This window comes from Myotis lucifugus, unplaced genomic scaffold (genome assembly GCF_000147115.1).
Source record: "Myotis lucifugus unplaced genomic scaffold, Myoluc2.0 scaffold_189, whole genome shotgun sequence".
NCBI lineage: Eukaryota > Metazoa > Chordata > Mammalia > Chiroptera > Vespertilionidae > Myotis > Myotis lucifugus.
This window is the reverse complement of record NW_005871237.1, coordinates 549,848-572,322: the sequence shown is the minus strand read 5'-3', so window position 1 is coordinate 572,322 and position 22,475 is coordinate 549,848. Positions and strand designations below refer to the sequence as shown.

General features: G+C 41.1%; 1 protein-coding gene across 4 annotated transcripts in view; it reads right to left on the bottom strand.

Annotated features, from left to right (window-relative positions):
* Nucleotides 1-22,475, bottom strand: part of SRGAP1 (SLIT-ROBO Rho GTPase activating protein 1) — a 257,728-nt gene that overhangs the window by 87,842 nt on the left and 147,411 nt on the right. For all 4 annotated transcript variants that reach the window (XR_002831209.1, XM_006096847.3, XM_006096848.3 and 1 more), the window contains 2 exons: nt 2,914-3,096; nt 2,289-2,417 (listed from right to left, as the gene is read on the bottom strand). Coding sequence is in view for 3 of the 4 variants with exons in the window: in XM_006096847.3 (XP_006096909.1) it covers nt 2,289-2,417; nt 2,914-3,096 (312 nt within the window). In the remaining variant the exon portion in view is untranslated. The remainder of the gene's footprint in view (nt 1-2,288; nt 2,418-2,913; nt 3,097-22,475) is intronic.

Genomic DNA, 22,475 nt, shown 5'->3' with positions numbered 1-22,475 from the left:
GTGTAATTAGTTTGATTCATTTATGAACTAGCATAATAACTCCATGAAATAGGGGTTTTGTTTTGCACATTATTGGATACCCACTGTCAAGAATAGTACTAGGTTCTTGTCAACACATGGAGACTTCTACTTGTGTTAAGTTGAATTGGGGTTAGCCATGTACTCTGACCACTACTTAGATAAGCCCTAAAAATAAAGCAAGCAAAGTAGTTACATAGAATCAGTTCTTCTCTATTCCATATACTTAGCAGAATCTGTACAGATCTAAGTCTGAAAATAAAAAATTCTTCACTTTTATTAGGAAATCTGGCTGCAGTCTAACAGAAAGAAAATTATTTTATTTCATCAGTGTTAGAAGAAAATAAATATTTTTTAAAAGTTTCTATTTTGTTCGGACAGCGTGACTCAGTGGTTGAGCGTTGACCTATGAACCACGCTCAACCACGCTCAATTGAGGAGGTCACGGCTCGATTCCTATTCAGGGCACATGCCTGGGTTGTGGACTTGATCCCCATTAGGGGGCGTGCAGGAGGTAACCGATCAATGATTCCCTCTCATCACTGATGTTTCTCTCTCTCTTCCCCTCTCTCTTCCTCCCTGAAATCAATATATATATATATTTTAAAGTTTCTGTATTTAAAACTACTAAGTGATTAGTTACTTGATTGAAATACTTATAGCAAAAGAGAAAAAAGTTTCCCTAGTTGAATTTATTACTAAATGGTTCAGTATAAAGAAATTATGATATTGTGGGATAAAATTAGTTTCAAGACTCAAAAAAAAAAAGTCACATCCGAGCATTAATGAACTAAAAAATAATTCCCTCCCTCAACAATTCCTTGGTAAAATTCCCAAACTATGGCTCTAAAATAATAGGTAAATACATGAGATTTAAATTCACCATAAAATAAAGTTGCTTTAACTTACTGCATGTCTAAACTATGACACTGTAAGCCAGGGGTGGGGAACCTTTTTTCAGCCAAGGGCCATTTGGATATTTATAACATCATTCGTGGGCCATACAAAATTATCAACTTAAAAATTAGCCTGCTATATTTGGTCAAACATTTAATTAACTCACCCCTAATGCCTTGGCAGGGCCAGGCCAAATGATTTCTCGGGCCTTATACAGCCCTCAGGCCGGACGTTCCCCACCCTCTCTGTAAGCCATAGAAAATAATTTCCTAATATCATTTGATGTTCAATCCAATCACTACAAAGCAATATATGAATAAAGTTCCTGCAGATAACTCTCTGAACCTCTATTACTTTATCTGTGCTTTTCTTACGACACATCACTTTTTTATTTGCAAATATTGGCATTTTTGGACACAGGATTTTCGTTTGTTTCGTCTTTGCAGTCTCCTCTACAGTGTTAGCACAATGACTGGCATCCTCAGTACACATTTTCTGAATGAAAGAATAAATAATGCAGAAGGTTAAAGTTGGGGAACAATGGCAATAATCACTAACAGTGGGTATAGGCTCACAGAGTTCTGAATGAGCCCATTACTGCTTTTCTATTTCAGATCCCATGAGTGAAAAGTATAGAGTTTGCTAAATTTATAAAAGTGGTTTACGCACACTATTTTGTTACACAGTATTTATCACAACTATAATAAAGCAATCATTTGTGTCACCATTTGCTTAATATCTGCCTTTTCCACTTTAAATTCCAGAGGGTAAGAACCATTCAGGGCTTCTCATAGCCTCAGCATCTCACAATAGTAGGGGCCTAATAAGTGTGTTTTGAATCAATGAATGCAGTTAGGGCTGTGCCACTACATCATTTTAAAATGACTGGATCCCCTTCCTAGCTGAGTCGACCAAGCACTCAGCTTCACAGGACCTACTAATTTGTTTGTTGTTGTTGTTTTAAATATATTTTTACTGATTGCAGAGGGGAAGGAAGAGCGAGAGAGAGATAGAAACATCAATGATGAGAGTAAATCATTGATCAGCTGCCTCCTACATGCCCACCACTGGGCATGTGACCTTGATGGAATCGAACCTGGGACCCTTCAGTCCACAGGCCGACGCTCTATCCACTAACCCAAACCGGTAGGGCCTAATTTGTTTTTCATGGTTTTAGAATGCACCTTTTTTCACGTCATCTGACAATTGAGAGTGTCTTAGTATCATGTATGGTTTAATTAGCAATATTTTTTTCTTTCTTACTATTACATAAAATAACAGTTTTAATATATGGTGGTGTTTTAGAATCAATGAATTACAGTTATTGCTAAGTTCATCTTAATGTGGAAAACATAAAAACCTCAAGTACTTACATCAATTAAATCTGAAAGATCATGAATATAATACTTGAAAACAGAGGCATTGGTTGCTTCGAGAGTCAGGAGGTATTCATTCCGTGCCTTAATCGATTTTAGCTTATTTTCTGAATACTTTGCTTGTCTCTGGCAATGAAGACCCAGGCATTGGGGAAAACAAGAAAGTCATTTTTAAACAAGACAGAGAAACACACATGAATTTTTATTAATCTAAACAATTTATTCTACATCTACAAATAACCTTCCCAGTCCTTTGAGTAAAGTACATTTCAAATCTGATTTAAATAACAAACTAAAATTACCCAGCTATGGGGAATAACGACAATGTATTTGGGCATTAGGCCCATTTGCAATGAAATCTCTTTGTTACTATTCAAGTTCTCTACATTGTGTATTGAATACTTGGCATTCACCACTAAATGATGTCCAGCTGTTATTACATGATTTTTATGTTCCTTAAACATTCTGCATTCCCATGGGAGGAAATTCATGTATTTCACGATAATTTACAATCTGTATCTATCAGCTATTGCATCGATGTTCTTCAGTTTGTCACCTCAAAGGGGGACGATAAGTCATCTCAAGTGAGGACAGAAAGACTCGGCGATCTGTTTTCACTTACCTTTTCTTTCATTTTTTCAATTTTCTTTACAGAGCTTCGCCGCTGATGTCTCTCTTCTAGTCTAATATGAAAGACTGGATCGCCGGATCTCCCAATTTGCTTTTCTTCTTGTTTCTCGGCCTCTTTCAGCTTGCTCTCTGCACTGATGCTCTCCGCATGATACATATGGTATGTTTTCATCACCTGCGAAAACGTGACCCAAATTGTTAAAAGATGTCTGTTTGTAACTTAGAGAGTAAATGGAAACAATTATATGACACGTATGTTAAAAATATCACCTTCCAACTTTCAGATTGTTAGTAAAATAGAATTATGGAATATTGTTTCTACCTAAAGAAAACAGAAACATGCAAATTAAATTCACCTGCCAGGAGGAGGCACTGAGGAGACAGGCCTTGATGAAAAAATGATTTAGAGTCTTATGCAGGCTTTCAGTGTACTTGAGAAGTTCCCTTAAGCTTACAAGTGTTGCTCTAAAATCTCCTCAGCATTATTCATTTGCACAATAAACCATTATTCATGAATAAATTTTAGCCTAACCTTGGATTTATAAAAAACTCCAAATTAGAACAGCCCTTACTAAATTTTATTGCTTAAAATCTACTTGTCAACATACAAAACATAAATAATAAGGCTCAAACATAGTTTTAATTTAAAAATATTATTTTTCATACCACAAAATAAACTTTATGTTCAGTGTAGAAAACATATAATAAAAAAGAAGAAAAAAAACAAGCAGAAATAACCACTGTTAAAATTTTGGTATATAGCCTTCCAGTCTACTACTACTATTACTACTAATACTACTACTACTACTACACACACACACACACTTCATTTTAAAATGACACATATCATTTCTCCTTTTAAAAAACTGGGCTCATACTAAATTTACCATTTTTAATGTCCTATGTCCTTTTTTCACTTAATGTATCAGAACATTTTTTTTCCTTTTTTAAAATATATTTTATTGATTTTTACAGAGAGGAAGGGAAAGGGATAGAGAGAAACATCGATAAGAGAGAAACATCGATCAGCTGTCTCCTGCACACCCCCTACTGGGGATGTGCCCGCAACCAAGGTACATGCCCTTGACTGGAATCAAACCTGGGACCCTTCAGTCCGCAGGCTGACGCTCTATCCACTGAGCCAAACCGGTTAGGGCCAAAACATTTTCTTATATCACTAAATATTCTTCTAAGATATAATTTTAAGGGCTGTACAGTATCTCTTTATATGACTGTGACATAATTTACTTAACTAATTCCCTATTGTTTAGGATATTTCAACGCTTTGCTTTATTCAACTCCTTGATCTTCTCTTTGAAATAATATATATAATTTCCATTTTAATAAATTTAGAAATATATAGAACATAATTTTTTTGCACGGTATTCTTTCAATGTATACTGTAAACATATAATAAATTCTTAGTTAATAAAACATTTGGTTATTATTATTCCAGAAATATCTGTTCACAAAATTGTGTCATATTTCCTAGAATACATTTCCAAAGGAGAATGGCAGGGTTAGAGAACATGCACATTTTTGAGGCTTTTGAAACATACTGCCAATTTAACACTCAGCAGAACTTAAAAAAAACTATAAGCTCTCAAAGCAGATCACATATATGCTTAATATTTTCTCAAGTAATAAATGTATTCATTTTTATTCCTAAAATAAAGCCTATTATATTTTTATATAATCTCTGTGTTATTAGATGCTGATGAATAATAGTCATAGATTTTCAAAGATTTTACTTAAAGTCAGAGTTTTCCAATATAAGTTCAATCTGCTTCTATTTGCAGAGTCAGAGATCTGGGCCAATTCTGAAACCTGTTTATTTTGAGCACAATTATACTCTTTAAAAAGAAGCAACATGCGTAAGGTGACACCAACACACCTGTATCAAGGAACATACCAGAATTTAGTACCCAATGAGCGTGGTGGCACTTTCTCTTAAATTATGTCAAATTCTCATCCAGAGAAGATAGGTTTTATCTCATTTATAAATAACCAGAGACAATTTTATAGTTAAGGTACAGTTGTTAAGAAGTTGAGATTAATGTAATGCTTTGAAGTAAGGAACTTGAGTTTTCTCATTTAAAGATGAGTTATAAATTAGTTTGGTTACCAGAAGCACCGCTGGAATATATGCATTTACTTAGGTCGGACCATATGAAACTGCTGCTTTTGTAGGTTATATAAAAAAGGGAGAAAAATCAGCATTTTTAATGGCTTAACTTAAGATACATTCTCAAGACGACTATTTTTAAGAGTGAAACATGGGGTGAATGAAGAACCTTTACTTCTTTTCATAAAATCTGGTGTGAGCAAATTCTGTGACAGGCACTGCTGACCAAGAACCAAGCAAGTGCTCAACTAGAAACCCCGGCAGCTTGTTCTGAGCTGCGTGCAACTGCGAAGTGGTCTGTTTTTAGTAATTATCAAGCCTGCTGGGGGAAGTTTGATTGGCTACGTCAGTTTAAAAGAAAAATAAAACAGTGTTAGGAAGCAGCTGGGCAGCTGAGGAATGAAAAGGGAGTCACCCTGCAGCTGGGCAAACAGCGAGGTCACTGAATGGGCTCCACACCTCGCATTTCTAGGCTGGGCTCTGTTTGTACTCCCTGCCCCAAGCAAACCCACACACCATTCGGGTGCTGATTCCAGTTACATCTTTGACTAAGAGAGTGAGAAAAACAATCTCTCTCTCTCTTTCTCTCTCTCTCTCTCTTTCTCTCTCTCTCTCTCTCTCTCTCTCTCCTCTCTGACACACACACACACACACACACACACACACACACACACACCACACCACACCACACGTTGCTCAGCTGTCTGTATTCTTCTTGCTCATAGACAGGAAAGAAGAAATGAGGACACGTGACTCCCATCATAGCTGGATGAAAAGGCATCCCAGACAGCTGTGGGTACCTGAAAAGTCTTTTTAAAAAAATACATCACAAAGAAAAGGACTGATCTCCCGACTCCTGCTTTATTTAGATGCTGAGGACTAGTCTAAGCAGGTAATTTGCACAAATGAAACTGGCTGCCAGCGTGGCATTTCTTATTAACTAGCCTGAGTTAAAAGGGAAACACCGGAGTCTGACCTAACGGAGCAAGAAAAGGGTGTAACCAGCTCATCATTATGTGGTTCAGCATAATAGCTGAGGATTCTGTACACAGTTCAATGGCAATGTACAGAAAGGAAGTTTCTTTGTTCAGTTTCCTAATCTTAGGGTTTCCGCTATTCTCTAAAATGTTAACAGTTACAATGAATGAATTTAAAAGTTGGGGAGAAAAACACTAAAAGCTTCTTTGAGAACTCTAATTGTAGCTAATGAGTGCAGGCACAAACTGCATTATTTAAAAGGTGAACTGTTGACAGAAGTTAAATGTGTTTTGTATTTAAAATAAAATAACCCACAGTTCCCTTTTTCAGAGAAGTAAAAGAAAGCTTTTATTTTTTTAAAGATGCATTTTCAATGCATATGGCAAAGAAAACCACAGCTTCTCCATCAGCTTAATGCAAACACAAGCCTTTGCATACCAAATGGCACGATAGGCGTAGCTCCGTTTAAATGTGCTCCAATAGCATAGTTCCCTCTTTGAAACCTTCTCCACTAAAACTTCATGCATAATTCTCTCTTGAACACATTCAATTTATCCTTCTGCTCCATCTTTCCTTAAGTGCAGGAAGAATATAGTCAAGAAGAAGGTGACCATATCACGGATTTATTTGAGGTTGCAAAATCCTGACAGACCAATATATCTGACACTACTCTTGTACTTTAAATCAGTATAATCAAAATATCCATAGTGAATTTCAATATTCAGCACCAAGAGATCATTATGTATTTGAAAACCATCCATGTGTTGGCAGAGATCAGTGGATTAAGGCGATAAATTCTACTTTTTGACTTCTGGCTCAGAAGTTAGAAGGCGTGGCTCCAGGAATGGATCTACCAGTTCCCAGGTGTGGTTCCAGGAATGGATCTACCAGTCACCAGGTGTGGCTACAGGAATGGATCTACCAGTCACCAGGTGTGGGGAAGTTATTTAACACTTTGCTCATCTTACAAGGTTTTTGTGGACGTCCAATTGTGCATCCCTGTGTGTGTGTAACTTAAACTTTACTGAGTACTTACCATATATGTGTGTACATATATATATACTATTTAAACCATTAATATATGTACATATATGGAATATGTTTATATTTAGCTAAACAAAAATTATATAATGCTCACTATGGTGCCAGAGATTGTTCTAAGCATTTTACAAAAAATATTTTATTTAATCCTTCTAAAAGTTCTTTATCAGGTAGGTACCTTTATCTTCCCATTTCACAGATGAGGTAAGTAACTTTCCCGAGGTCACATGGTTGGTAACTGGCAAAGCCATGGCTGGGACTCTGGCAGCCAGGCTCCAGGTTGGTCTGGACCAGCCGTGGGCAAACTACGGCCCGCGGGCCGGATCCGGCCCGTTTGAAATGAATAAAACTAAAAAAAAAAAAAAAAAAAAGACCGTACCCTTTTATGTAATGATGTTTACTTTGAATTTATATTAGTTCACACAAACACTCCATCCATGCTTTTGTTCCGGCCCTCCGGTCCAGTTTAAGAACCCATTGTGGCCCTCGAGTCAAAAAGTTTGCCCACCCCTGGTCTGGACTGTTAGGCCACACCCTTTGGAAAGTCTAAAGCATTCTACAAATGGAAGTCCTCTTTACCTGGGGGATACAGTTACTTTTGTTTATATTCAGGAATTGAGAAAAAGAAGGAATGAAAGGTAAGTATTTATTCATTCAACATTTGCTTGGGCATAAAAATAAAGACTTGGTTTCCATCTGCTCTAAGTTTAAATTTTTGGAGATTAAAAAATGGGCCTTGGAGATTCTCATGGACACAGATGAAGGGCATTCAGGCTGAAGGACAGTATCGGCAAAGGTACAGTGGAGTCCATGCAGGTGAGGTAGGCACGAGGAGACCAAGATGGCAGAGAAGGGGTCCAAGGACTTGCTAAAAAGTGGATGGTTGGGTAATTGAGCTGAAGGATAAAACGAGGGTAACTGGCTTGGAGAAGATCAGGAGAGGCATGAGGCCCCAATTAAGAAGTGTTGCATTTATCCTACAGGGGTTTGTGAATACACAGAGGTGTAAACAGAATGGTCAAAGCAGTATCTTAGCGACAATCTGGTGAAGACAGGCAGGATGGGTGAACAGTGGCCTCAGAGTGGAAGAAGAGGGGATGGGAAGTAAGAAAGAGGATCCGGAATGACAGCTCCAGGGCCTGTTCTCTGCTCTCCCTCTCTCTGACCTTAAACTTGACGCTATGCCCTCTGCCTTGCGGCTTAGGCGCCCTTCAGTCTGGTCCCCACACCAGCCTAAGCAGCACTTTGTGTCCTGCCTGAGTCAAGCGCTTGACGCTGCCTCCTCAACATTTGCACTTTCCTGCTTCTGTGTGCTCTCCCAAGCCAATCCCACTGCCTGGGGAGCCCTCCCCTAGGACCTCCTCCTGGGAACATTGTGACTCACCCTCCAAGACAAGCTCAAATCTCACCTACTGCTAAGTGTTGTTCCCCGGTTCGTCAGCCAGCGTGACCTTGTTCTTCTGACCGCCAAGACCTACTTACGATTGCACTGAGACTCTGTGCCCCGTGTTATAGATATCTGTGTACCACTCCGTATTATAGATTGTAAACCCAGCTAGGGCACCAATAACATCTTAGGTGCCTTCAGATCCTTAATATTCCCTTATATACAGTAGGAATATAATAGGCATTTGGCGAGCAGCAAATGAAGCACAGAAATCCATTTTACAGTCAGCTTGCCCTTTCATCTAACAAGTATTTACTAATATTACTAGCATGTACCTGGCATTGTTCTTCTCCACCACCAGTGAATACCTGAGACTGGATTGATGGGATGATAAATAGTTCTAAATCATTTGTGAAGTATAGTTAGTACTGGAATTTATGGCCCTTCAAAAAAAGTGTGGCGGGGGTGGTGAAAGCAGTATGTCAGTGAGAATATTTCCTAATTCCATACATAGCCTGCTGTTTTACTAAACCCATCAATCACTAAAAGCTCTTCTGCGAAACTGCATTCTATGGGTTTCCTTAAATATCAACAACCTGGGATAAAGATCTCTTCTCTACAATCAATACATAAAGGGCTCTAATTGTTACTGAGTTTCCCCAAGTGCCAGACTCATAAAACCATCAGGATGGGGCCAACAGCCTTGGAAACCCATCCCTGTCCTTTCCCAGGAAACACTCAGGTTCATGGTGAGAGCATGGTCCCCCCGCTGAGCCCCAGGGGGCTGTGCTGCAAGGAGCCTGGCTCCTCCAGGGGCCCACACAGCCCCGGTCCCTCCCTCCAGGTTAGGGCCTCTGCTCTGCCACGCTGTGTCCCTGGGGGCTGAGACAGGGGTGGTGCGCAGGAGCTGCCTTAGGAGAGCACTCAGAGCACGGTCTGCGGGGGCCTTACACCTGCAATCTCGGGCCGTCTTGCTCTTCACTGTACTGAGCCAAGCTTGGGGTTGAATCCGGCCTCTGAGACAGGCAGACCTGGATTTGAGTTCTGATGCTACTGCTGACCTGTTGGACACGTTTCTTAATTTTCTTGAGCCCCAGTTCCTCTGAGCTAAAATCGGGAGCAAATGATAGAAAGCCTGGAAGCACATCACAGGGTGGGTAACTGTCGTTCCTGACAGTTTCTAAGGTGCGATGTAGACGTAAGCGTTCAGGCTCTGGGGCCAGGCTCGCTGGCTTCATATCCAGGCTCCATGCAAGGAGGCACAGGCCACTGTCTCCCACAGGCAAAGCAGCTGGGAGAACGAACCAAAGCGGCAGCGGAAGCGGAGGCGATGGAGGCCCTTTTCTGCTATTTCATGTGGCAACACAGGCTAGCGGAACACTCATACGCCAGGGGAGGAGTGCCGAGGAGCTGATGCACAGATACCTACATGTTCATAAAACACTACCTGAGTTCACACTTTGAAAAGGCCTAGCTAACCTATCTGCAATGTACACCTCATAATTAGCACCCTTTTGATGCCTGCTGACAGTTACTGTAAAACTAAGTGGACATTAGCCCAGATTTCAGGGAGCAGTTTATATCGATCTCATTTATTCATCAGCCCAACCGGTAGTGAGTACCCATAAGCCAGGCACTGCACTGCAGCTGAAATCCCTACCCTACTCTTCCTGTGACACAAACAGGAGGTAGGAAGGGGCAGTCACTTACTTCGGGGAAGGCTGAATGGGAGGTAGGGGGAGAAGAATTCCTAGGCTTTTTAAAAATCAGCTTATATATAAGTCTGGGGGCTCACTTGGGGAGAAAATTTGTAGGGAGCCTAGGTTTTATTTATATAAAGACAGGAGAGGCCAACCGTCAACATTAATGTCACTCTGTCAAAACCTACAACCCACCCCCACCGCTACCTCCCACTTTTATTCTCATTCGCAGCATCAACGCTGGAAAAGCTACTGATCCCTGAGGTAATTAATGAGTATCAGTAGGATGGTCATAATGATGAGTTTTCGTAACCCACCTCCTCTCATTAGATTCACGTGGCTCTCTATAAGTCAATGAAAGCAGAACTTACAAAACTTGATTATATTTGCAAAGTACCATTTACAGGAGAATTCACTTTGAGAGGTAGTATACTGGTGGTTAAGAGCCCAGACTCACAGAACAGACTGTTTGGGTTCAAGTCCTATCTGTGTGGCTGCTCGCTGTGTGATCTTAGGCAAGTAACTTGAGCTTTCTGTGCTTCAATTTCCTCACTGTAAAGTCAGCCTAACAACATTACCCACTGCATAGGGTAGTTGGGAAGATTAAATGTGTCAACATATATAAAGACACAGAAAAAAAGAGCTTGACATATAATAAGTGCACAGTAAATGTCTGCTACTGATATTTGAAAAAAGTACCATAAAATAATTCATTTTAATAATGGGTAATGATTTGTCCATGACTGGAAAGATGGTCATTTCTAACAGAGGTGAAGGGAAAGAAATTAGCAATATTTCCACTTAAGTGGATGTTAAGAATTTTAGCAAAGCTCTTGAGATTGAGCAAATAGGTCAAGATGAACAAATAAATAGCATGAGATACTGTCTTTATAGCTAGTTGATCAAAGGAAACTTGAGGTATGTTGTGACTCCACTGAAATGAAATCAGTGTGACAGTCTGAATTTATCATCATCTATAATCCAAACAAATGCTTTGAACAAAAGGCATTGTCTGGGATTCTGGACCCTGCTGACTAGGGACTGCCAACCAACCAAATGACAGGGCAACAGAGATGCAGAGAATAAAGAAAACAAAGGGAAAATAGAGAACACATTTGCAAAGGGAGGAAATATGGTTAATGAAAATCTGTTTGGTGTAGGGCTAAAGATTTTGTTTCAGAATTAATAGTACAGAACAACATTTTAATGGAAAGAGTTTAGGTCTATGAAATTCAATAAACCTGAATTTTGGTCCTAGCTTTGCTGCAAAATAGCTTTATAACCTCAGTCTTTCTGACCCTCAGCATTGAGCCTCATCTATTAAGCCTCATCTATTAAGCCTCATCTATTAGAGGTACCATGACAACATAAGGTCTCCCTACAGGACCAAAATTAGGGATACAATCAAATCTAACTGTAGACCTCAAACACCTTGAAAAGTGTGGAACGAAAGAGAAAATACAAACTAGAGGCCTGAGCATAGAGGGAAAAACTGATCGTGTAACTAGAAGGCTTCTTTCCTGGAGAATTTGAATAGGTCCCTCTAAAAAAAGAATATTTGCTTGGCCGGTGTGGCTCAATAGTTGAGCATTGATTATGAATCAGGAGGTCCTGGTTCAATTCCCCGTCAGGGCACGTGCCTGGGTTGCGGGCTCAATCCCCAGTGGGGAGGGTGGGCAGGGTTGTGGGAGGCCACTGATCAATGATTCTCTTTCATCATTGGTTTTTCTCCCTCCCTTTCTCTCTGAGATCAATAAAAATATATTTTTTAAAAAGAATATTTGATGAAGCTGAGGAAATAGGTAGGATGGCATTTAGTAGTCGATCTGACAAAATAATCCATAGAATCATTCCTGTTTTTGTTTTCTGTTGGAGATTTACTGTTTTCTTCTTCCTCTTCAAGAGCCAGTGTTAGTGGAAGGAGTGTCGTGTCCTAGATACCCCAGTGTGAGAGCCTCAACTAGCCAGTGCCAGGCCCGGGACCTTGCAGCAAGGCTTCCTTGAACTCTGCTGGCCCACAGCTCTCTCACCTGTAGAGACCTCCCAGGCCCTTCCCACCTCTGAAAATCTGTGAGTCCATGATTTCAGGTAATAATCTGGCAACAACTAAATACCGTAAGAATTTATTTTCTGGGGGAAAATATGCAATGTACTTCTCAGTGACTAAAAGGGTTGATTTTTTTCAATGCTAGGGTAAGTGGACGATACATTTTTTAAATATGTATTTTTATTGATTTCAGAGAGGAAGGGATAGGGAGAGGGAGATAGAAACATCAATGATGAGAGAATCATTGACCAGCTGCCTCCTGCACGCCCCCCTACTGGGGATCAAGCCCCCAACTGGAACCGAACCCAGGACCCTTCAGTCCGCAGGCCAGCACTCTATCCACTGAGCCAAACGAGCTAGGACAAGTGGACAATAAATTTTAACCAGAAGGAAAAGCCAGTGTAACAAATCATACTAATTCACTCCCGCTTCTGTGGGCCAGAGGCAGCAAGGAGTACACCAGCCATCCACGGTGAGGGTATAAAGTTCCTCCTAGAATTCACTATGGGCTCCTAGGCCAGAGCTCACCTGCCTTGCTGCACAGAAAATATCTAGAAATGAACATACTGTTATATTGATGAACCTGAAAGCGGAGATTGATCACTCATTAATTAGCTCCCAAACTGATCACTGATCAATCATCAAGTGCTCATTAAGGAGGAGAACCCAGGAACGATTTGGTAGGTGCATGGTTGACACACCTATGGACTTGCTACACCTTTTATTTTTGACTGTTATATTTAAGTTAAAGCAGGGCATTAGTCATCGTTTTCAAAATGCTGAGTAGAACAATAACTTTTAAATGGCAATATAAATTGCAATTAGTTTCATAAGATTTTGTTACTATAATAAAACTATTTAACAAGAAAGTACTAATTTAGAGGACAAATTGTTTTATGCCTTATTCAAAATAAAATGTTTTTATTTGTAACATAAGTCATTTATATTTATTAATCTTAATCGGTGCTAGCTCTATTTCCAGCAGTGACTAGAGGTAATTTCTAATTGAAGTCTTTGAGTCATAGACAGGGGTTACTGGCTTTGTTTATCTCTAATGAACTCTCGACAAACATACATAATCAGCAGAATTTCTGGAGCCCCCTACTATGTATTACAAATAGACCTTGTCCTACTTGATTCTATTACTAGAAATCCAATTATATTTTATTCCTTATTGGTTTACACTAGCTCATTAGTTCCTAAGGGTAATTTCTAATGAGAGCAACTAACAATTTAGTGTAATCTCTGCCCACTTCACAATTGTCAGATATTTCTAACATGAAATAAATGTCATTTTACCTAGGAAATTCTGATTTGGCAAAAGATATTTTCCTTTTCTCTCTCTCGAGTCCTTCACTTGCAGTCAGGGCAAAGAGAAAGTGGGCAGAGGCTTTTCAGAAAGTCCAGCTTGATACTCTCCCTATTTTCCTATCACCCATTTGCTGATACTCTGACAATATCAAAGTGCATGGAGTGCCCTGCATAGGCATGTGGTTTCGTGTAGCTGTGCTCTCCTCTTTTTGGAACGTCCTTCACCTTTCCTCTATCACTAATTTTAAGTGTCAGCTTCACCAGGGAGCCCCTACACACCCACCCCCACCCCCGGCCCCAGGGTGGCTCTGTGCTTGCACAGAGCTGTGGAGATCTCTATCTGGCCCGGCACCCCACACCATATGCGGGAATAGCTCACCAGTCACACTGATAGGAACCATATATCTGTTGAAAGGCACCTCCCAGCCATTCGGTGCATTACTTGGATGCAACAGAGATGACCCCATACAATTTTAGAGTGGAGGCAGCAAGGCCTGTAGTGCTTTCCAGTCACTGGACAGGGAACAGATTCGGAGATTTGGGACAAATGCCGAATAACTGAATTCCATAAATGCTAGCACCTCACAAATCACAGCCCCTCTCCACGTACCTGATGCACAGCCACCCTCTGAAGAAGGGGGAGGGGGTGGTTCTTAAAATCATAACCTGTTCCATTTCTAAAAAGCTCAGGAATCTTACTGCCTGTGTTCAAATCCTTGTTTTGCCTTTTAGCATGTTCCATTGTTGTCTCACCTCTAATTAGAAATCCGAACAGTACTTACCAGGACACATGTCAGGCACCTGCAGTGCTAACTGGCACACAACGAATGCCAGTACAATGAATAAAACACCCTTCTCTGCTATCATGTCTTTAAGCCACAGTAAGCCTTAGCCCTGTTGTGCTCACTTGTTTATTCTCATACACCTGAAAGCTGAGAGCCGAGGGATGGCTTTTGTTTTATGGATCAAAGAAACGGAGCTGCAAAGAGACTTAATCCTTGCCCAACAAGTCAACAGAGAAAGTCAGTGAGAGAGAAGGTCATGCAGAAAGTCCTTATTTCCAAAAGGCTTTTCAGAAAAGTCTTCAGAGGCACTGAAACACAAGTTTAATCTACTGAAAAAAATACCCAAGCGTTGGCACATGAATACATATTAACCAGGCCACACGGAACACGGCGGCTGCAGAAGTGGCAGAGTATCAAGGAGTTGGCAATGTGGAGGGGAAAGCACATGTATAATGAAAGGCCAATGAATTTACTAGAATTTCAGTCACCTGCAGTTTTAAATATTTACTTCTTTTCAAGGAAATGTGTCACATGTCTTCAATATTACATGTATGTATTAGATAAATGAGTTATATGGTTCAGTATTTGAAATATTTAAGGAGAAGATACAAGATGTTTGAAATCTTAAAAGCCCCACAACCCTTAGAATTGCAGCATCAACTAAAAGGGAAAGTGTGATGTGGAATCCTTTTCTTTCAATGAAAAATTATTTGGAATTTGACACATATACCCTAAACCTCAAATCCAATACTTCTCACTGCAATTATGGAGGAGGAGGAGGAGGAGGAGGAGGAGGAGGAGGAGGAGGAGGAGGAGGAGGAGCTGTTAAGCTGTGCAAGAAAACTTTCTGAGTTTTCAAACTGCTTTGGAGTAGATGTACAACCATCTTTTGATGCCTGTGTTCTTAATCATCTCATTTTGGTATTCTCCTGAAATCTTTCAACTCCTGATTTTTCCTTTCTCTCTAGATATGGCTGCAGAGGGAAATTCTATGAATATGCCTTGTGTTCTTCTTAATTGTATGACTTGGCTCACTTTGCTCCTTTGGCCTCCAAAGCCTACCCCGCCCCCCCAACCCCCACCCCATCTCTCCTATTACTGAAATCCTGCCCATTTTCAGACCCTTTCCTCTGAATTTTTCTCAATCCTCAATGTGGAATTAATTTGTCTCTTTGGATCTCCAAAGCCCTCTGCCTGGACCTCTCTGTTGGTACAAAATGGTCTGCCTTATGTTATAATCACCCATAAAAAGAGTTCTGCCTGGTCTGAGACTTCCTAGCTGTGTGACCTTAGGCAAGGTACTCAACCTCTCTGTGCCTCAACTACCCCATAAGGGCTGTTAGAAGAACTTAAAGAATTATGTGCAAAGTACCTGAATATTAGAATAGTACCTGACTATTTTAGTACCTAAATATCACCATATACATACTAAACAAAGCTAAGTCCTTTAATTATCCAATTGAAAAAATCCTGATTAAGATGTCTGTTATTAAAGCACTCTAATAATTTAAAAGTTCAGACTCTGTAGTTCAGAATCTAATAGTTTGGATAATATATCCTTTGAGAAGGACTCTTGATATGAAACATTCTATAGAATTTTTTTGTTTTTACTAAACTATACTTTCTAACACTTTCTTTTTCATATCTAAACCAAATACTTTTTTTTCAGTACTAGTACATACTGTTCCCTTCTTTTCAAAGACAGTCTTATTTGTAGTTTATAAGCACCAATCAGAGCTCATTCTCAAATCTCTGAGAGAAAATGAAAATTCCGAGCAGGAGCTGGGGGGCACTTGGCCTCATTAATGAGCAGGGTGTCCTACGAGACATCTACACATATAGCTTTTAATCAAACAGTTGTCCTCACAGATCCTTGCAATGGGAATTTTATTAATCCCAATCATTTTGGCAGGAAAATGAAGCCAGGATAAATTAGCTAACCTATTGTCAACACCAGGATCAGAACCCAGAAGTTGGCCGAGTGCTATGATCCCAACACCTCTCTTTCTTTCCATCTAAGTGTCTAGTAAGAAAGCCAGGGAAAGGCTATATGGAAACACTTCATCAGCCCGAGATCTCTAAATAGAGTGCTTTTTAACAAAGCTTTCCAGGTGGCATCGCAGAGAACGAGGTATTCCAAAGAGGTTTTTAATTTGGGCGCTTTTTACATATCCTTTATGCCTTCTTTCTCTTTGTTCAGTGTTTTGTTCTAAGACCCAGACTTCTTTGTAGTCCATCTCAAAGGAATGAATTTTCATTTTCACTACAGAAATCTATACTTCAAATACTTAAAATGCCCTTGAGCTAAAATAACGACTTAACCAAAATATAAAAATAAAAAACCTCTTTGAGGCTCAGAGACAAATCTTCTGATAGGGGGTGGGTGGCAAGTACCTTGGGCTCTCTCGGAATGACTTCTCCACCTTGCCTTGGGCATGTTTCTGCCTTAGCGAAGAATGCATTAACTCCGGGTCTTGGGAGGCTCACAAAGCCGGCCAAAAAAGCTTTCTTCAGCAGTCCTCCGAGGCGGAGTTTGCAGGGAAGGGCTTGAAATAATAAACAGTGCCTTCCCTCCCGTCTCCTCTAAAAAATAATTAGCTTTTTATTTTACCATTTTTAAAGAGAAATGTGTTTCAAAGGTACACAAAGGCCAGAGGTGATGAGGGCACTTGGCAACCCTGTTTTCCACAACCCTGTTTTCCAAATACAGTGGGGCCTTGACTAACGAGTTTTTTGAGACACCAGGCCGATTTTTTGCATTGAGTTGATAGAGTAATTTGAGTTAATGAGCTCCTTAACAAGCTCGGTCTCGGAACGAATTAAACTCGTAAGTCAAGGCCCCACTGTAACTCCTGTACAAGACTCGGCAGCCTCTGGCTTTGTGCTAGGACAGCTTCCATTCTCTAGGCATCAAACTTGGTTAGACAAATCGAAGGTAGAGCTCAGAAGGAAAAAACAAGGGTGAATGGGGTATCCGGTAATGGAAGCTTAGCAGTAATCACTGTGCATGAACACACAGCTAAGCAGGTGGTGTTGACACATATAACACTAGAGGTAAATGAGAGATGTTGTTTTAAAGATAAAAACCGAATGTGCAAAGCCATTTGGGTTTGCCCTTTTTGTAACCCGTATCAATAGTCTGGAAAGGTCAATCAAGTTTTGACAAGTGTCAATCAGAACATGCAGTTTGAGTCTTATCTGTTAGATCAGGTTCTACCCTTCCTCCCACCACTGGCCTTGCACATCCTTCCCGAAGGCAGCTGCCCAGTGGGGAGGTGATGGGCCTCCGGGCAGGAACTGGGTTTAGATTTTGGAGCATTTATTTACTGTCTGTGTGACCCTGAGCTAATTATTCTGAATCCCTGGTCCCACTTGTTAAAACTGGATTAGGAATACCTGCCTCATAGGGCTGCTGCGAGAAAGGAATGGGGATACTGTCTTGACTCCCTATAAGGGTTGGATAAATCTTCATTCTCTCAGCTTCCTCCTCTTAGTTTAATGGCATTTGAGAATGGATTAGCTCTTGACTATGGCTTAGCCATGTGTGTCACTGATATATAGCAAGTGTGATCATCAATTACACATAATTAGCAATCAATTTCATGTGGATTTATCATGACGTCTATGTTCATCTCTATTAGAGTTTGCTGTGTTTTTTTAAAAAATGCTGAAATTAATGCTGCAAAGCCCAAAGGAAAGAAACATTAATATAGGGTCAAATAACTACAAAAGTCCACCATAACCTTTTGAGATTTTGGTATTAGGGGACAGGCTTAGCACTGTACACCAGTTTTATGATGAGCCCTTTAAGATTGAGGAAAGCAAATTTTGTTTTGCCTCTTTCCTCTAACCTTTTGTGTCACCATTTTTCTGTATTTACGTCCCCACTAACCAATCACAGCACTGTTCACATTTACTATTGATTGGGTTTGCTTAGGGGAAGTTACTTTCCTTTTTCTTTCTGTACAAACGTCATATACACCTACTGTAAGGAAAAGCCACACACACATCTGTGATCACTGCCAGTGTCATCCCTGATCTGAGAGGCAGAGCAGCAGCTGCTATCATTCCACTCCCCTGATGACAGAGATGACACTGACTCTAATATTCATTAAGCTTTCAGGTGCCTGGCACGGCTCTGACTGCTTTATCATCTATAGTAACTCAGATTCCTTTTTCCTCTTAGCACTCATACCTGTCACACTATACATTTATTTGTTCACTGTCTGTTTCTCCTCTCTAGAATATGAATGCCTTGAGAGGAAGTATACGGTCTGTTTTTATTCACAGCCATATCCCCAGAACATCTCAAAGTGCCTGGCATAGTAGCAGGCACTCAAAAAAAACACGTTTGTTGAATAAATAGTCTTTGTAACAACGTGGGCGAGCCTCATCCAATCTGTTGAGGGGCTGAAGAGAACAAAAGGGCTGAGAAGGAGAAAATGTGCTCTCACTGCCTCACTCTGAGGGAGGGGGAGACCTGGGCATCTCAGGCTTTGGACTTGCACTTATGCTCGGACTTACACCATCGGCTCTCCTGGTTCTTTCTTAGGCCTTTGGACTCGAAATGGAACTATAATCTGGCCCTCCAGCTGTTGACTGCCTCTCTCTCTCTCTCTCTCTCTCTCTCTCTCTCTCTCTCTCTCCATATATGTATGTAAATATAAGTATGTATATAATATATAAATATATTTCCATCCCCTTGGTTATGGAGAACACAGAGTGATACAGCCCCCCAGGTTGGCTAAGTGATCTGAAATTCAGATACGAGTTTGCTGACTGCCAGTCCAGTCATTTTTGTTTCTTATAGCACAGTGCTCTCCCTGTTTTCTTAACCCTACTTTGATTCTCTTTCAAAAGTTAAACCCAAAAGACTAGTGAATCAGACCCAGAAAGAGAGTCTGAGGATCTTGGTTCACTTTTTAGCCCAATGAGTTCCATCTGTGAGATCATTTAAAGCAACATTTCTAAGCAGTCAGGTTGCCAGTGAATCACATATTTAATTTTTCACCTATGCTTTTGTTAAAGCAACTAACGCGTGGGCTCTGGACCTGGACTTGAGCTCCCACTCTTCTACTTACTGTGCAACCTGGGGCAAGCCTCTCTGAGCCTTAGTTTCTTTTCTGTACAATGGGAATAATGACAGTAAGTACCTCATAGAGATACTGTGAGGACTGCATGAGATAAGGCAAGCACCAACGTGCTTAGCACAATAACTACCACATACCTAATAAGCATGCATAAATGTTAGCTACACTGACAGCATGGCTCGTCACTTACAAATACCTCCCCTTCTCTCTCAAATGAACAGAATCCCCAATTTGTAACTGGTGAGGAATGATCTGGACAGCTAGCTAAAAGCATGGTGGAACCATGTTCTAAGTTCTGGCCAATGAGACGTAGGTGAAAGTGTTACACGAGACTTTCAGTAAGTCCCCTTAAGAGATGGGGCTCCGCCCTTCTTCCCTTTCTCCATGCAGATGTACAATGCAGATGGAGCTCTAAGAACGAACCTGAGTTATGAGGACAGAAGTTACGATTAGGTTTCTCTGAGCAGTGGATTCAGAGGAGCCTGATCTCAGATGGCTTTATGTAACCTCCTGACCAGCCCAGGGGTGCCAGTCTCTGAACTTCTTTTATGTGAGAGGCACTGTAAACCTCTATTTTGTTTATGCTGTTATTTTTGAGTTCCTGTCACTCAAAGCCAAACGAATCCTAACTGCTGTGGCTGACCCTTGTGGTCTACGAATTGAAACGGAGGCTTGAAACCATTCGGAGGCCCTGTTTCTGCAAATACAGGCAAGACTGAGGCAAAATACTGGAAACCTTCCCTCCTCTTCCAGACGGCGCTCTGCAGCCGCCACCCCATCTTCCCTGCTCAGAAGGCCACGCCTTTATGCCTGATGCGCACAACCTGTGCTCAGAGGATCTGAAAAATCTGGTCCACACTAAGGTACTGGTATAATGATCCTAAAGGATCTCTTCCTGTTCTTCCTGGCCGTTTACATTTTATTTAAGACAAAGCTTTCTGGCATAATGTTCGGCATAATAAGCAGACCTCTGGGAGAAATATTTTAAGGTAAAGAAGTCCACACAAGAGGCTGCTGCCCACCACTAGGGTCGACTCTAATGTAGTACCAAGCTCTCCCCTGGTAGAAGGAAGGTCATATACTCAGAATGTTCACTGTCAACTCCCAAGGAGTATCCAGGACAAAGAGAAGGGAAGGAGTGAATATCTGTCTGAAAAGGCCATTAAACAGCATCCTCAATTCCCTGAGGCTACTTATTTTACACCTGTCATTCAGAAATCATGATTACATCACTAGAGGCCTGATGCACGAAATTTGTGCAAGGGTAGGCCCTCGCAGCCTGGGCTTCGTCCAGGAGGTCGTCCGGACGGTTGGTCCCCTGTTTGGCTGTTCAGTCGATTTGCATATTACGCTTTTATTATTATAGACTAGAGGCCCAGTGCATGAAATTCGTGCACGGGTAGGGTCCTAGGCAGCTGGAGTCTTCCAGCTGCCAGCTGGGGCCTCCCTTCCCTGGCTGCTGGCTGCTGGCCAGGGCCTTCCTTCATTCTGTGCCGCCCACTGGTGGTCAGCTCAGCCACCACAGCCAGCGATCGGTCTCCCAGTTGAAATCCCCTGGGGATAATTTGCATATTAGGCTTTTATATATATAGACTAGAGGCCTGGTGCACAAAATTTGTACATGGGGGGAGGGGGTCCTTCAGCTCAGCCTGCACCCTCTCCAATCTGGGACCCCTTGCGGGGATGTTTGACTGCCGGTTTAGGCCCGATCCCACAAGGCCTAAACTGGTAGTCAGACATCCTTCTCATAATCCAGGACCGCTGGCTCCTAACCAACCGCTTACCTGCCTGCCTGATTGCCCCTAACTGCCCTCCCCTGCTGGCCTGATGGCCCCTAACTGCTCCCCTGCCAGCCTGATTGCCCCTAACCGCCTCTGCCTTGGCCCCCACTGCCACTATGGCTTTGTCCGGAAGGAGGACTGGACAACCGGAAGATGTCCGGTCTATCCGGTCTAATTAGCATATTACCCTTTTATTAGTATAGATTGGTTGTACAAAATTCTAAGCATGGTGCAAATCAGAAGGTTATTTGTTCATGGTCAGTCAGTAGTTGAATAAGGAACCTAAACTACGTTTTCCCAACTCCTGGCCCACTGATCAAATACTCCTCACCTTTTCTCACTTTCTGAATGTAAACAGTACAAATAATGGATAGATTTCATTTGAACAAGACAGAATTTGTATATCCGAACATAAAGTGTCAGAGAAACCAAGCATCATCTTTTTGAGTAAAAGACGTATGTGTATGTTGTGTGTGTGTGTGTGTGACATGAAGGTCTTTTGCCTGCAAAACATGAACTCTGACCCCAGCTGAGCATGCACTCTGGATAAAGTAAAAAAAAATTTTTTTTAAGAACTCAAAGTGCTCTACAGTGTACCTAATTAAAAAGTCATTGCTGCCCTGGCCAGTGTGGCTAATGGTTAACAGTGTCAGCCCTTGGACCAAAGGATCTTGGTCATGGGTTCAATTCCCGATCAAGGGCATCTACCTGGGTTACAGGTTTCAATTCACAGCCCAGTCTGGGCGTGTGCAGGAGGCAACCAGTCTCTCTGGCATCAATGTTTCTCTCTTTCTTCCCCCCCTTCCCTTCCCTCCCTTCCACTCTCTCTAAAAATCAATGGGAAAAAATATCCTCGGGTGAGGATTAAAAAAAGAAAACAATAATAATAACTCATTGCTTGTCTCCTCTACCCTTTAATTCCTCAGCTGATTCTGAGAGGTCAGTGACTCTGACAGGGTCATTTGAACTCTGGCGGCCATTCCTAAGACCTGGCTCCCTCAGGCTTTCAGACTAATCCTGATGAGAGTTCTGAGGAGGTGGCAGCTGACTTGATTCAACCACGCAGTTTGCTAAATGTCTGAGTCCACTTGATAGGCTGAATCCAGGAAAAATTTCACTATACACATCTCTCACTGAGATAAAGTTTTCATAACAGTTTACTGACTTCTCATATTCAACGATTAAGTTTATCTTTGCCACCACTGTTTTGACTAGTACTACTAATTTCAGACCATAATCAACAGGCTCTTGTCTCTGACTGCCATGACAACCACCAGATTTTTTTTTTTTAAACAATGCCCAAACAAAG